The sequence below is a fragment of the Vanellus vanellus genome (genome assembly GCF_965231255.1).
Source record: "Vanellus vanellus genome assembly, chromosome: 9".
Classification (NCBI taxonomy): domain Eukaryota; kingdom Metazoa; phylum Chordata; class Aves; order Charadriiformes; family Charadriidae; genus Vanellus; species Vanellus vanellus.
The window spans coordinates 12,406,774-12,421,439 of record NC_138914.1 but is presented as its reverse complement, the minus strand read 5'-3'; the positions used below and the strand labels follow the sequence as shown (position 1 = coordinate 12,421,439).

At 46.5% G+C, this 14,666-nt stretch overlaps 1 protein-coding gene across 1 annotated transcript in view; it reads right to left on the bottom strand.

Moving 5' to 3' along the window:
- GRIP2 (glutamate receptor interacting protein 2) overlaps positions 1-14,666 on the bottom strand; it is a gene marked incomplete at its 5' end in the record, with an annotated part of 353,896 nt that overhangs the window by 40,997 nt on the left and 298,233 nt on the right. The window contains 5 exons of the mRNA XM_082487750.1: positions 3,436-3,605; positions 4,228-4,375; positions 10,918-11,063; positions 11,706-11,781; positions 12,077-12,163. Of these exons, the coding sequence (XP_082343876.1) occupies positions 3,436-3,605; positions 4,228-4,375; positions 10,918-11,063; positions 11,706-11,781; positions 12,077-12,163 (627 nt within the window). The remainder of the gene's footprint in view (positions 1-3,435; positions 3,606-4,227; positions 4,376-10,917; positions 11,064-11,705; positions 11,782-12,076; positions 12,164-14,666) is intronic.

Genomic DNA, 14,666 nt, shown 5'->3' with positions numbered 1-14,666 from the left:
ATGAAAGGGAGGAGTAGTGGAGGGCCACCTCCAGCTCACCAGAACAAAAGGGGTTTTATACAGCACTGCTTAAAGGCAATTACAGAGGGCCACCGACACAGGAAGAGATGCCAACGCTGTGGCAAATAGTAAATTAAAACATGGCACCAACAGGGCAGACTCTATTCAAGGCCACACAACTTTAGCTTCAACCCTAACCCCAGCCCAGCACACGCTGGCAGAAATCTGTTGCAGCATGACATCCATCATCTGGAAATCCCTTGTCCCAGGAATTATGGCTTTGTGACATCAGGTCACGATGCCACAGGTCTCCTCTGGAGTGCCTCAAACACCCCCCCAGGCACAGGTCCCTCATCTGTTCTCACTGACACTCCTTTTGCCCTTGGGCAGCGCAAGGTCAGCTTGGTTTTCCTTGCCCAGCAGCGCTGGGTTTTCTCTCCCCACTCTCTGCACCATGCTGTCAGGATCTATTTTCTTCCAAAAGGAATTGCTGGCTAATGAGCAAGACTGCAAGTGTCTCAGAGTCTTATTCAGAGAAACATGAAAGGCATCCCACTGCAGAGCATCACTGGAGTCATGAGTTATCCCAGAGCTCAACCTCACAACCACTTGCAGTGACTGGAAACCACCTTCCCAGAATGAGATCTCCTCCAGGCTCTCTGTCCTCCAAGTAGGTGGAAATGCCACCAGCCCTGGTACTACCAGAGCTTTCTGAGGGTGCAAACCTGGCACAGGGGCTCAGATTATTTAGTGAGTCCACCCAGAGATCTCATCTACAGGTCATCTGTTAGTGCCTTTAACAGTGGAAATCTATTTCATGTGCATGCATCACAGGCATCAAATCATTTAGGTCAGGTTTTCCAGCCAATATAATGATTGTATCTAGTCTTTGCTAAACATTTAGTGAGTTCAGTTCTTATTCTATCAAGCTCTTAAAAAAATCCACTTCCAGCTCTGGGGTTTCTATTTTGTGGATTCAAAAGTAAATTCAGAGCCAGGCAGCTTTTAAAAACAAAAATAAAATGAATAAATGTAGCTATATCTAGACAAAAAAGAAAGTTCTTAATAAATACTTTGAACATGAGGGACAGGGCTAATGGGCATAAATACAAAATCACTTAATCCATTTATAGTAATTAAAACTTTCCCAATTGTCTACAAATTCTTAGCTCATATCTCACACAACAGAAAAAAGTGCCTTTGAAACTCAGCTGTCAGTGCAGTGGGAAAGAGAAGAGATTTTAAAAACCTACAACAGCTTTCCCCATGCTTTCATACATCATCCCTGCCTGAGGAAACCCATCCATCCCAGCACCACTCCTGGGCACCATCCGCTCCCGTTGATCTTGTGAGCAGGGCGTAATTCTCCCATAAACTCTCAGATGCCCCCATTGCCACAGAGAAAGCAAACTCAGTTCGACAAACCCCGTGCTTCAGCATTGGGCCATATTTTTGCATGGCAGCTGCAGGTTCAGATCCCTCTCCACCTCCTCCATAGCTGGATTTTGATTGCACGAGAAGCCACAATTAAAAAATATATCGCCAAGCCCCACGCAGGCACACACTGGAAGGACTCAGTAATGCAACTGCTGAAGAGGGATGCATCTGCACAGTCTCCTCTCCTTAGCTGCTTTCCCTGGGCCTCACTCTTGCCAACCACAACAGTTTGCTTTTGTGTGGCCCATTTTTCCTGACTGCCCCTGTTTGTTTCCCTAACCTCAGAAAAAGCAGCCTGTGGACTTGGCGCCCGGCATCTGGAGCAGAAAGCAGCGTCTCTCCCAGGTCCAAATGCAGTTTGTCAGCTTTGGTGCAGTTTGTTGGCTGCTCACCATAGGCCGCATGGTGCTGTGCTGGTTACACCACCGAGGAGCACTGCTTCGTGAGCTGCTCCTCTTGGGCAAAGCGCTCTCTCTTCTGTCCCCACCACCTCCCTCTCCCATCCCCATCAGCACTGGTGAAGGTGTAAGCCCAAGCACTGGTCTCCAACCCCACACCTCTGCCTCCTAACAGCCATGTGGATGAGCAGCATCCTTCCCTATGATCCTTCACGTGTTGAAGAGCTTAATCAAAAGTGGGAACAATTGTTATACCCCTTATTTTTCATATTAATGTGTTGCAATTGTTCTCCTAAGTTTGCGCGCTGAATTTCTGCCACAGCACACTGATCTGATGTATGGAGGTTTGGGTAGAAAGGCTCTCACACACCGAGCTGTCCTTCCACAGATCCCCCTTCTCCTGACCTGCTGCTATGCATATATTCTGAAAGGAGATTAGGACAAGGGCACTAATGAAAGGAGGAGAATAGGTTATTTTAACAGCCATTGAAAAAGCATTATAGCTTTTCTTGGGCACAAAGGTCAAGGCATCCATCCCCTTTGTTAAACTGCTTTAATTCTGCACAAATTGGACTGGACATGTAAGAGATTTATTTCTAGACATGGAGATATTATTAGATTTTATGTTTCACTGCATCATGTTAAAGAAGACAACACAGATGTTTTCCTTCTTTCCCCAAACTGCCCTAGAAGAGTATAGAATGAAGAGCTGTGCCCGGGGCTACTGAGCTCCAATATTATTAAAATGCAAGTTCCTGAGGGACAAGGGAATGAAAATGGTTGCAAAAGGGGCTGGTACTGAACAGTCACACCTGAAACACCTGAATTACAAGACCACCAGTACAGGCTGTAACAAAACTGCAGGCAAGAGTTACAACAAATCTACTAGTCCTGAGGCTATGGTCGCAGTGAACTTTACAGGAGAGCCTGAGTCAGCCTCTCACGTGGAAGGAGAAACAGTGGGCAACAAGGATGCTCATCAGGCTGAATTCCTAATTATGTTTACAGGCATTTGGGGCTTGACTTCACTGAAGACAGATTTTTTTTTCCCAGTATTTCTTTGGTGGGGGTGGTGGAAAGCAGCAGCTACAGATGCATTCACTTTACCCCTGGGCTGCTCAGACGCAGCAGACATTCAGTCTGGTCCAGAAGATGAACACTTGTGTCACAGCTTTATTTCCTAAGGAAGTCCAGCAGGATTCTGCCTAGCTACTGTCATGTCCTTTACAAAGCCTTACCAGGCACCAGCAAATGAAAGCTGAGCTTAGAAATACATTTGCCAGCACCAAGGTTGTTTTCCTCCATTAAAGTCTCTTATCTGAGGTACTAAGGAAGCGGCTTGCACAGCACTCAGCACTGCAAAACCCTGGGATTCCCAACTCCAATTTCCCCATTCAAGCACAGATGTTACCCTTTTTTTCCTATTCACATCCTTGAAGAACGTCATCTAATCACATGCATTTCATCAAAACATCTTTTTTTTCCTCCACAGATGTCTCTCTTTGGAGTCTGTTGCCAGCATTCAAAAGCAGCAAGAATCCCAGTAGGGGCCTCAAGTGAGTTTTGAGGGCAACCAACAGTGTTTGCACAGAGGGCACACCTGTTTCTGGAGGCTTCAAAGGCAGCCTGCTTTGGTGAACAGGTAGTATCTCCAGCTTGACATTTTCTGAAGTGGCAGATAAAAGTTGAGTTGCCTCTAATAAGGAGCAGTGCTCTGTGCTGGTCCCATCGATGGAGAGAATATGGTCACCAACATGCAACGCACCACATCTGCAAAGGAAACAGCGATAGAGGTAATTATACACATGGCCAAAACACATGTCCTTACAGTCAGGAGCAGAAACATACAAAATACCCATTGCCCAAACTACCAACTAAGATGGTTCATGCTTGAGTCAGTGCTGCTCGTGGCTTGGGTAAGGTCTTTTAAGTTTTTAATAGTACCCACTCATAGCCCACCCAGCAGTATAGTTAAGTCCTACAAGCCAGCAGTAGTTCAGCTCAGCAACTCAACTACCCACAGCTAGGGCTGCATCACGGTCTGTCTCTCTGCATCCCCATGTAAAGGGTGACTAGCTGACTTGCCCACCAGTAAAAGGCTCTAGCCAGAAGTCTCCACAATAGGTGTTTATCATTCCACAGCTCCAGAGCAGTCAGATCTGAGGTTTTTAAAACAGAGCTCAGCTTTCGCGTGCACTGAGTTACATTCATTCCTGGTGAGGAGTGTCCACTGGTGTTGGGTCAGATATTTTTAGCACACTTAGTGCTAAAAACATGTGGACATAGCCATTTCAAGGCAAGGCAAGGAAGAATGGTATATAACTAACAAGGGCACAAAAAAGCATTGGAGAAAGGAAAAGCAGAGCTAGGAGCAGCCTGTTCAGATCTATACCTGTCCACCACGCTGGCTGGCTTGATCTTGTCGATGACAATGACCTGCTTGTTCCGGTGCGTGGTTGTCGTCAGTGTGATTCCCAGCGTAGACCCCGGAGTCTTTGCTATTTCAACTAGTAAAGGACCTGAAGCATTTGCTACAGTATCTGCAAAACAAGACAGCATCTGAAGACACTTCTCATACAGCCTTTCCCATTTCTAAATGCAGAGGGTCAGCCAATAATGCTGACCTGCCGTGTGTATCAGCAAACCTGTAGCTTGGGCATCCTACAGTCTGCGTCACGCAGTAACTTAAAAAAACTGATGACCAGCACACAAGTCAGTCAACTCCTGTGTGCTTCAGCACCAGCTTCAAAATATCGCCTCATCTGCTCCTTTCCGCTCCTCCAGTGCAACAGTGGGAGCAGAGACGCAGAACTACCTACCCACATGCTTACAAAAGCCTCCTCTCTCCCATCAGACAATACAGGGGCAACTCATGTTTAAAAGATGCATTTCTGCAATAAGCTTAATAGATGTTGTAAGTGAGACTACGAAAACTCCTACGAAATTACACTTGTTAGCATAAGCCTGCACCATACCTATTCATCTCTTCTGAGGAAGGGGGAGGAAGAAGAAAGCCTGTGTCTCTGGCTGATTAGACAGCAATTCCCTCCACCTCTATTATACACGTTTGCTTCCAGATCACCTAAACCCATCGTAAAAAGGCTGGATTCACAAACGTGTTATCACCACCACACAACCCCCCAACAGCAGCAGTTCACAGAAACCCAGCCATCCGCTTCGAAGGAAAGGCCAGCAGAGCCCCTGAGAGCTTGACGCCTCCTCAGCCCTTAATTATTCATAGGTAAGGCTTTTCTCTTCCAAAGCTATGCTACACTAAAAATGCTGATGCTACTTGGCTCCAAAACTTGATGCATGGCTCATTCTTGCTCTCTGATAAACGGGAGCATTGATGCAGATCTTGGAAGCTAAGCTGCAGCGAGGTGTTTCCCGAGATTTGTTGAAAATGCTGAGTCTCTGGAGAAAGAAATCTCCCTTGGAAATTTCCCCTGGGCATCAGCCATGGGATGTTCAGGCTCTGGTCTACTCGCAGCACCCTTTTGCCCAGGGGAGGATGGAGGAGGAATCAGCCACATTAAAGGTTATGCAGGCTTCAAATAAAACAGTGTTTATTCTCTGTTGAAAAGGACCACTGGGGAGACCTGCAGGCCCTGGCAAACAGCACAGCCCCATTCAATCAAAAGATACACAAAGCACCCAGCGACAGCCTGCAGAAGGTGCACTTAAGCCTTTGTTAGCAAAGGCGGCAACAAGAGACTGAGGATCTCTTCCAACAGCAAACACTGGCTATACACTGCGTTTGCAGCCTGTGTGTGTCCAGCACATATCCTCTGAAGAGGAACACAGACTTATATTCCTCCAGCTGAAGAGAAGGAGATAGGAAATAAAAAATAATGAAAAAAAGCTTGCTGGAGTGGTAGACCTTTCTTTGCAAGGAAAATACCTACTCCTCTCGGTTTTACCCAGCGTCCAAGCTTCTCAGCTTTGCCAGGTGTTTCCCAGGAAGGTCTCAGCACGATGGTGGGAAGAAAGAGCTTTGGGTACCTACTTCCATGCCAGGACCTAGGCATCAATAGGACTATAGGAAATCATAGTCCTGCTTCCAGCCTACAGTCCAGCCTCCCACCGCCCGGGCCACTCTGCCCATCTCCAGGGGCATAGATAAGAACTGCTCCAAATCCATTTTATAGAGGCATTTGTCGAGGCAATACCAGCCAAGCCTCCATTAATTATTCTAGGGAAAGATTTGGCTCAAATCAAAGGTCAAGGGTTTGCTATTTAGCAATATTTGTGAGGCGTGATTAACACGGGGCTATTACACCCAAACTAATTTAAAAAGAAACACGGAGAGGCCAGGGCAGGCCATGCAATGACCTTACTGTAGGGAGTCAATTGGCATTGCTGCTTTGGCACCATGAGGTGTTTCTGCAACATCACGCACGGCTGCAACCTCACCCAGCATCTGTGGAAAAGACATCTGTGGCTCCCCTGCGTTTCACAGCAAATCTCACCTTACTTAAAGCAAGATCCTTTCTCACAAGCCAAGAGAGCCTAAGCAGCTGTTCTGGAGGCTCAACATTCACGAAATATTCAACTCAAATGCTGCTCAGCATGTACTGAGGGCCAAAAATCACACTGGTGCACAACAAGCATCACTAAGGCTAGTGACACCAAGTTTAATATGGATACAGCAGCTTGCATCATTTCCCTAGGGGGTTGTTACCAAGAAACAGAAAAAAACACGTATGCGTATGCTGCTGTGCAGATTTTTCATGTAAGGGTATGAAAGTGTTTTGCGAGCAATGAATTGTGCTTCCTAGAAAAGGATGGTGCCATTTTACAGATTGGGAAACTGAGGCACAGCTGTCAGACATCTTGTCCAAAAAGCCATGCTTGTTTAGCAGATAGTCAGACAGGGTCCAGAAGACCCATTCCCCTTTGCTGGGTGAATAATGTTACATCTCCTGACATTGCTGGGGGGAAAATACGCATGCCATCTTCATCCATTTTCAGAAACATTACCTTTAGTAACCAAATAAACCCTTAAGCCCTCCACCTTTTTGAAGACACCTGCTCTTTTTAGGTGGCATTGACTAAATGAATAAGATAAATGAACTGGATAGGACCCTGTTAAAATTCATTATCAGCAGCTCTAGCCTGAATTGATTAACATCTGCCCCCAAATCCTGTCTGCATTTTTCTTTCCAAACCCATTCCAAACCCTTCCAGCCATTTCAAAATGTTCAGGTGGAAATTCAGCCACCACCAGGTGACTCACCACAGGTCTAATCAACCCTCTAACCTTCTCCACCAAAACAGAAAGAAGGAAGCCTACCAAAATTTGCTCAAGTACAGCAACACCCATCACTGTCCACCTGGCTGACCCCAGGAGAACACAAAGGGCTGTGCAAAACCTGCTCACATCCATACACTTCATGGCTACTCACCAATATCATGATGGATACAAGGGAAACAGCCTGCTCCAGGCAGTCAGACACCCCGGTGCTGAAGGTACAGGAGAGCTGGTTACTCCACCGCTCAAAGCTGGGGGTTGGCAGGAGTTTTCTAAAAGATCTTTCTGTCAGCAGCTTATTTTGGAGGAAATACTGTGGGGTTTTTTTTCCCCTTCTTGCGCTAGGTTTCCTTGAGGTTCACCTGGCTTTGCTCAGCTCCCTAAGGAGGGATGTATCCAGGCTAGAAAGCGTTATGAGCACTTGCCCAGGGAATAAGTGAGGTGTGCCGGTAGGGATGATTTTTTTCCCTGCTGTAATGCATTTGGGGGAGAGGGGAAGAGGGGAGAAGAGGGACCCCATTTGCAAATGCTTTGCAAATGCAAACAAAATAAACCAAAACCTCCTAGAAAAAACACACCAGGGAGCTGCCCCCTTCCTGACAGTCCAGCAGCTCATGATTCTTGTGGCTTCACAGGAACATGGAGGCTTTTGACTTCATGGGCCCCTCTTCAGGCCCTACCTCCTGCCACTGCTCAGCAGACACTGAGCAGTCACCCATTTGAGGGACACCACCAGCCCTCCACTCCATCAGCAGGAGAGGCCTGCAGGCCTAAAAATCTCCAGCCTAAAAATGAATGGGCAGAGGGACAGCCAGGGGAAGGGAGAGGAGGAGAAGGCACAGCAAATTGCTTCGCTCATTCGTCATCTCTGGCAGAGAGCTTCCCCCCTCCATGAGTCAGCCCTAAAGGCTTGGCAGCCCAGTGCCTCATGTCATGGCACACACAGCTTATTAACAGAGTAACTATTCAAACGACACCGGTTTTTGGCTGATCAGTTTATTTGTTGGCTTTTTTACTTGTTTCCCCACCTTTTTTTAAAGGTCCATAAGAGAGAGCGTCACAGTGGGAAAGCATCTGTTTATCGCAACGTTTATCAGGCAAAGGGCAGAGATTTTCCCAGTGCCCAAGGGAGGTGCACGCACAGTTCGCACTCCTTTTAAATGGAAACAGCAAGATTAATTTAGTTCCTTTGGTGGGCTTGAGAAATCTCAGCCAATTGGATTAAAAGCCTGCTGTGGCCTCAACCTACACTGGCCTCCCTGGCGAAAGCCTGACAGCCGGGGGATGCTCGGTGGTGGTGGCAAGCAGCTGCCACGTCCCTCGCACCGAGAGCGGGGCTGGCCCCACGCAGCTCATCTTCAGTGCACAATTTTGGCTGGGAAACCACACAGCCAGCTGGGGAACACTGTGATTCAACACTCCCCCACAGAAGCCTTGGTCTCTCACCAAGGACAGATGCAGAAAAACAACTTTCCCTCCTCGAGGGTCATCCCACAGCACCCCAGCACGTACGGCTGCAGCAGAGAGCGAGCGTGATGCAAAAACTCTGTTTTTCCTGGGGATGAACAGGCCAAGCACCACTTCATGGTGATGTCCCCAGCTCTTGTAAAGAATCAAGTGTACTGGGTGGCCACAGGTCCCTCCAGCCTCTTCACCAAGTTTTCAAAACGGGAATTAGGAGTGCTCCCTTCAGGCTAATAACATCTCCACACAGCTTCCAGCATCCGCTCTTCCCTTCCTTCATCATCCTCCTGTGGCTGGGAAAGAGAATGTCTGTAATAGTTGTGATTTGGGGATGATGCACACATCTCCTGTTGCAGTTATTAGCTGTTGCCCGGCAAAACTGTCTGCAGAGATTGTTTTAAGCTAAACATTCTACATCATCTTGCCTTAAAAGAAAGCAGAGCCAGTATATCCCTTTACAGGCTTGGGGAGAAGCACTTTCTATGCAGAAATTATCTAAGAAAGGGCTGGTTTTACATCTTGGGAAGTATCTAGCTGTGATCCACTGTATAGCAACACAAGATGGAGAATCACTGCATAAAAACCCTGCCATCGCCCTGTGTTCACCCAACCCGAACAGTTATAGGCGGGAGAGTTACTCGAGAAGAAATACCCAGACACCTTCATGGCTATTTTTGCTCCGAGCCAGGTTTTAAAACAATCAACTGCCTGCAACATAGGCACCAGGGGCCCCTACAAACAACAAAACCCCCAAAAAGCCTATTTCATGCGCACCATTAATTGTTTGCTACTGCTCAGCCTGGACAGGTCTGTGCAGAATCCCTCCTCAACTCCGCCTGCCCCCCCCGGGCAGGGCTGCCAGCCCAGCCAGCCTGCGAGGAGAGGAACCGACATCCCTCACTGACCACTACAGAATTACCACAATCACAATCATATAGAAAGGTAGAAAATAGGGTTCAGGTAGTTTCTGTTTTCCATTATTTAAGCGTTTCCACTTTTTCATAAATACCAGCCAATTTCTAAAGAGAAGCTGCTCCCGTAGCACGGCAGAAGCCAGGCAGGTTGCAGGCAACAGCCGAGGCATCAGGTTTTCCTTCCAGCTCTCCCAGTGGAGCACGTGTCTGCGTGGCACACGGTTGCCCAGGTCCTTGCAGCCTCCTGCCCCAGGGGAGACCAAGAACATCTACGCTTGTGGAGCTTCTACTGAAAGGGAGGGGAAAGCTTGGGGGAAGGAGACTCAAAAGGAAGCAGAAAGCCCTCAGGGCTGGCACGAGGAGCTCTCTTATCCTGGTGAAACCCTCTCACACGTTGCATGGAGCAAGTTCTGGCATTCTCAGCTTTCTTTCCTTTGGGGTAATGTGGTGTTAAACTCTCTCAGCTGCAGACCCTTTTTATTTCCCTCCTCACTAACAAATCAGAAAACAACTTGATATCACAGACTCCTATTCCCCAGCTGGATCCTAGGCTCAGATGGGCTGGACTGGTTTGCGAGATTTGTGGAAAAGTCTCCAACCCAGTCCAGCTTGTGGCTCCAGTGGAGGCAGAAACCCCTCTGGACAAGTATATACAACATCAAAATCTAATGCACAGCTCAACAAGCTTCCAGAGCCAACACAGCTTCAGACTCTGTGGTAACCTTAAACTCATTAACGACGTTCCCTGCAGTAACAGCTGTGTGTCACAAAGCCAGCTCAAAATTACTTTACAGTAGCTAATAATAAACCCTTTTCCCAGAGCTTAAAACTGAAAATCAAATGAAAAAAAAAAAATAACACCAAGCCTCTAAACCCTCAAACTTAATATCTACCGTGTATAACATTTTTTAGAAGTACCCATCCTCTGCCCTCCAGTAAATTCTGTCTTCTTTGGGGTCAATCAGTTTATCACCTCGCATTTATTTCAGCAGCAGATCTGAACTAACATTTCCAAGAAAGGGAATAGCTCTAGAATTAAGCAGGGTCAAAATTCAGAACTGAAGCCACAGCCACATCAAGTCTCTGCCTGCTTGCAGCTCACTCCCCTGCACACACTTCGTAGGGCTATTTGCAGTGCTGGCGAAGCGCTGACATTCCAGTGCCCTTTAACTCCGACTTACTTTTCCTATGCCCTCTTTGCCTACACTAGAAACTCCCCCTTTTCCCCCCTCCTCTAACATCAGTCATCATTCCCATCGAGACACATCATCGGATAAGGGCATTTCAAATGCATTTAACTAAGCCGGCTTTGAGCTCTACACCCTACACCCATGTTGGCAGCACATTGCTCAGCAATTTTTCCACTGAAACCAAGTATCCCAGTTGCTGTCTCTAGTCTCACATACTTTCCAGGCAGTCAGAGAAAATGCCACCACAACCATCTTTGCCTTACCCATGATGGTCACATCATACTCGATCTGGAAGAGTGCCTCCTGGCTGCATTGCCGCAGGATGTTGAGGGCATCAGCGTGGGTCATGCTGTGCAGAGGGATCCCGTCGACGCTCAGCAGCCTGTCCCCAATTTTCAAAGACCCTTCCCTGTAGAAAGCCACAGGCAAAAGTTACTAAAAAATTTTGTGCTTGTATATATATGTATTTATTTGTATTTACATGTATTTTCTATATATATACACATACATATTTATAATATAGCTATATATTATATATGTGTCTATATATTTAATATAATTATATACTTTTGTATATATATTTTTATATATATAGGGGGTTTATATATATATATATATATATATATATATTAAAAAGTCAATTACTATGACCCCATAGGAATTGAACACTCCTTGGGGCAACAGTTTGGGTTATTTATAGTGCCAGGCCCATCATATTCAATTAGCGGCACGAGAATGGATAGACTGCCTCCTGCTTTCTAACACGGCATCAGCTCTTCGTCTGCACAGGTTCAGTTAAGGGGCTGCCTCTGGAAGAGGAGTTTCTGCTTATGACTATAACATCTACAAATGGGTCAGCCCATGAGCACCAGACCCATTCTCCCCACACACCACAGGTCCCACACCACCTGTGCTGTTCCACACCACCAGAATGAGAAGCCTCGGGGAGGCACCAGCAAGGAGGACACGAAGGACACACGTCCAAGAGCATGGCGAGAGCTGCTGGTCTGTCTTGTGAAAGCAAACGTCAGAGGTGCAACATGAGCATTACCTGTCTGCTGGGCCACCCGGCCTCACGTAGGTGAGCACCAGCGGTCTGGACTTGTGCCAGTCTTCATGGGCTCCCCCTGTAATCAAACCGGGAAAGCCGTAAGTCACTGGAGGTTTGAAAGTCTGAATGAGAGTGCTGAGAAAGAAGAGACATTCATCACATAACAGCTGACACAGCCTGAAAGCAGAAAGACTGCCCTGGATTAGGCAGCCAGCAAGTCCTTGAAGGCTGCATGGGATGCTCTCCGGGACACGCTTTTGCTTTCAGCTGAGGTTTATGACATTCATCTTCCTACTTTTCTCTTCCTGCTTCCCAAATCACCTCTGCCAGTGCTTGTTCCCCCTTCGTTTTTAACCAGAGAAGCCACTAACCTCTCAGCACGAAGCCAAAGCTGTTGCCTTCCTTGTAGAGGGACACCTCAATGGTCTTGGGAATAATGCCTGCGCTGCTCTCTGGCACTAAAGGAAGAGAGAAAGATCCAGTTGCCCCCAGGCAAGCCTTTTCCACACCATCCTACAAAATAATACCAAAACCCAACCAAAAGGCATTGAAATCAAAGTCCAGCCCAATACCCATATTGTACCTTCCCTGTTTGGAGGTAAAAAAAGCCTGACCTGGATGTGTGAACCTTCATCAGAATCAACCATCATGTTTTAGGATGATTTCACCGGCTCAGTGTTGTGCATCTACCCTCAAATTTGACTTGGTTAATACTCTGACATTCAAGTAAAACCGTCTCGTTTATCAACTGGCTTTAATGCGTTCAGCATTACTTAAAAGCCAGAAGCTTCTGTCGCAGATGGAAACTTATTAATAAAAAACACATAGCAGCAGTGTAAGGAATCAAGTCACCAGCTGACCTTAAAGAAAATGAAAATCCCAAATCCTCAGTGCAAAAGGTTGGGGTTTTTTTCCCTTACCTCTCATATTTTGACTTTAAAAAAAGATTAAGTGAATCCTTTAAACTGATCCTAGGGGCAATTCAGCAATTTTATGTCAAATACGCAGTACTATTTAATGTACAAAAGTAAAGAGAAAAAGAAAAAAACTGTTTCTGTCCCTTGCCATCCCCTGCTATTTAATGATTTATTGAACTACTGCGGTGAACGCGGGACAATTTCCCACTCTTCTCCATCCAGAACTGCACATTGTCCACTCGAAAAAGATCAATTCCTAATCTTCAAACCAAGTGCAATGACTGGCCACAAAGATAATCAGAAAGAAGACTAAGACCTTGACTTCAACCTGGCAAATCGGAGCTGAAGGGTCCCCTGGGCACGTCCACACTAGTGTTGCCCCTTGGCTCAGGAGGGGGTGTTTTGAAGCGAATCTCCCCACTGTCCTCACTGACCACATTGGTCCTCACTGCCAAGAGCCCCGAGGGCTTGCAACCTGCACCCAAATTAGGGCTAAACTAACCCAAAAGATGTACTGCAGAGGCACGGTACCACCTTGCAGGCAGACAGCCCTGGGCACCAGGCTACAGCGAGGCCAGATAAACCCTAAAACTCTGTCCCCCATACAGCCGCTTTGCTCCTGCTGCTGCGCACAGACTGCTAACAGGGACACAGCCTAGAAATACTATAGAGGGGGGAAATCTCAGGGCACAGGAAGGCTCCCAGCTAAGGAGTGATACTCACATGCCAAGAAAAGGGTATAAAGCATCCACAAATGGGTTCAGAAACCATCCAATTTCTGTCCTAGGCATCCAAGCATGAAGTTCTGCAACAGCCTTTTGTAAGATCAGCGGGGAGCTGGGAAACCTAAGCTAGTGTTAGCACGGGGCTTGGTTTATTTATGAAAGAGATGATATGACACAGTGGCCTGAAAACCAGACTTGGGTTTGCAAGGTCTCTTCCAAAGCAGGAAATTACAAAGTGGGGAGAAAAATTCAAACCCACAAGCGTAAGCGATTGAATTGCACTCTATTTCTGTTCTTTGCCAAGAGAAAGCGAGAGACTGACAGAGAGAGAGAGGCGGGTGCACACAGCAATAACAAACCCTCACCGCAGATAAAAGCCCACAATGAACTGGAGCAAGGCAATAATTGACAAGTCCCTGTATTTTGCAGTGCCTCTTTGTTTGGATTAGTCATAAACAGCATCAATCATCTCATTGGAGAGAAGTGACCGTTTCAGTGTGCTCTTCCTGCCCATTCAGAGGTGGGGACATTTTGCATCGCTGCTATTGACTGAGCCATGCGGTACTGGCACTGCTCCTTAGCTGGTGAGTACAGCTTATCAGATTCCTGATAGCTCACGGCTAAGGAGAAAGGTTAAGAGCTGTCATCTCCAGTAGTATGAGAACACGGAAAACTTGAACCACAGGGTTTTTGTTTGTTTTACTAAGCTTGTACACAAAAGCTAACTAACGTTTTCAGCAGAACAGAAAAGGATGATGGACAGAGATTCGGCTAATTCAGATTATATTTTCTTTCTTCTTAGGGCTTTATATAGTCATTTATAGATTCAATATCTTTCATGTAAAAGCAGCAGCTATAGCAAAGCCATGAAGTGTAAGATAGCTTCCTATCTGGGACAAAATGTTTAGATTTCATTAGTTTTGTTTTTCCTGTCATTTTCAGTCATTCTATTTTTTCTGCCCAATCATCCTTTGATTGATCTGGGTAACTGAATGAGTAATAACTGGGGAGATTGTTTTCACAATGGAAAGCCCGTGACGAGAAACTGTATCGAGGAATTTGTTTTAATCAGAACAAATGAGGGCAAGAGCACATAGTCTCCCACGTCAGGACACAACCCCTCTTCATGTGAGTTGGGCTTGCCAGCTTCTGCCAGGGCCCCTTAGCTGGAAAGCAGATTGCTTCAGCTTCCCTTCTGAAAACACACAATATTTCAAAGCATCTTGAGGAATAACAGCACTTGCCACGGTTCAGAAAAGAGGATCTGGCAATACCTGCTTAAGACTGAATAAAACCTCCCGGACCCACACTCCGAAAGG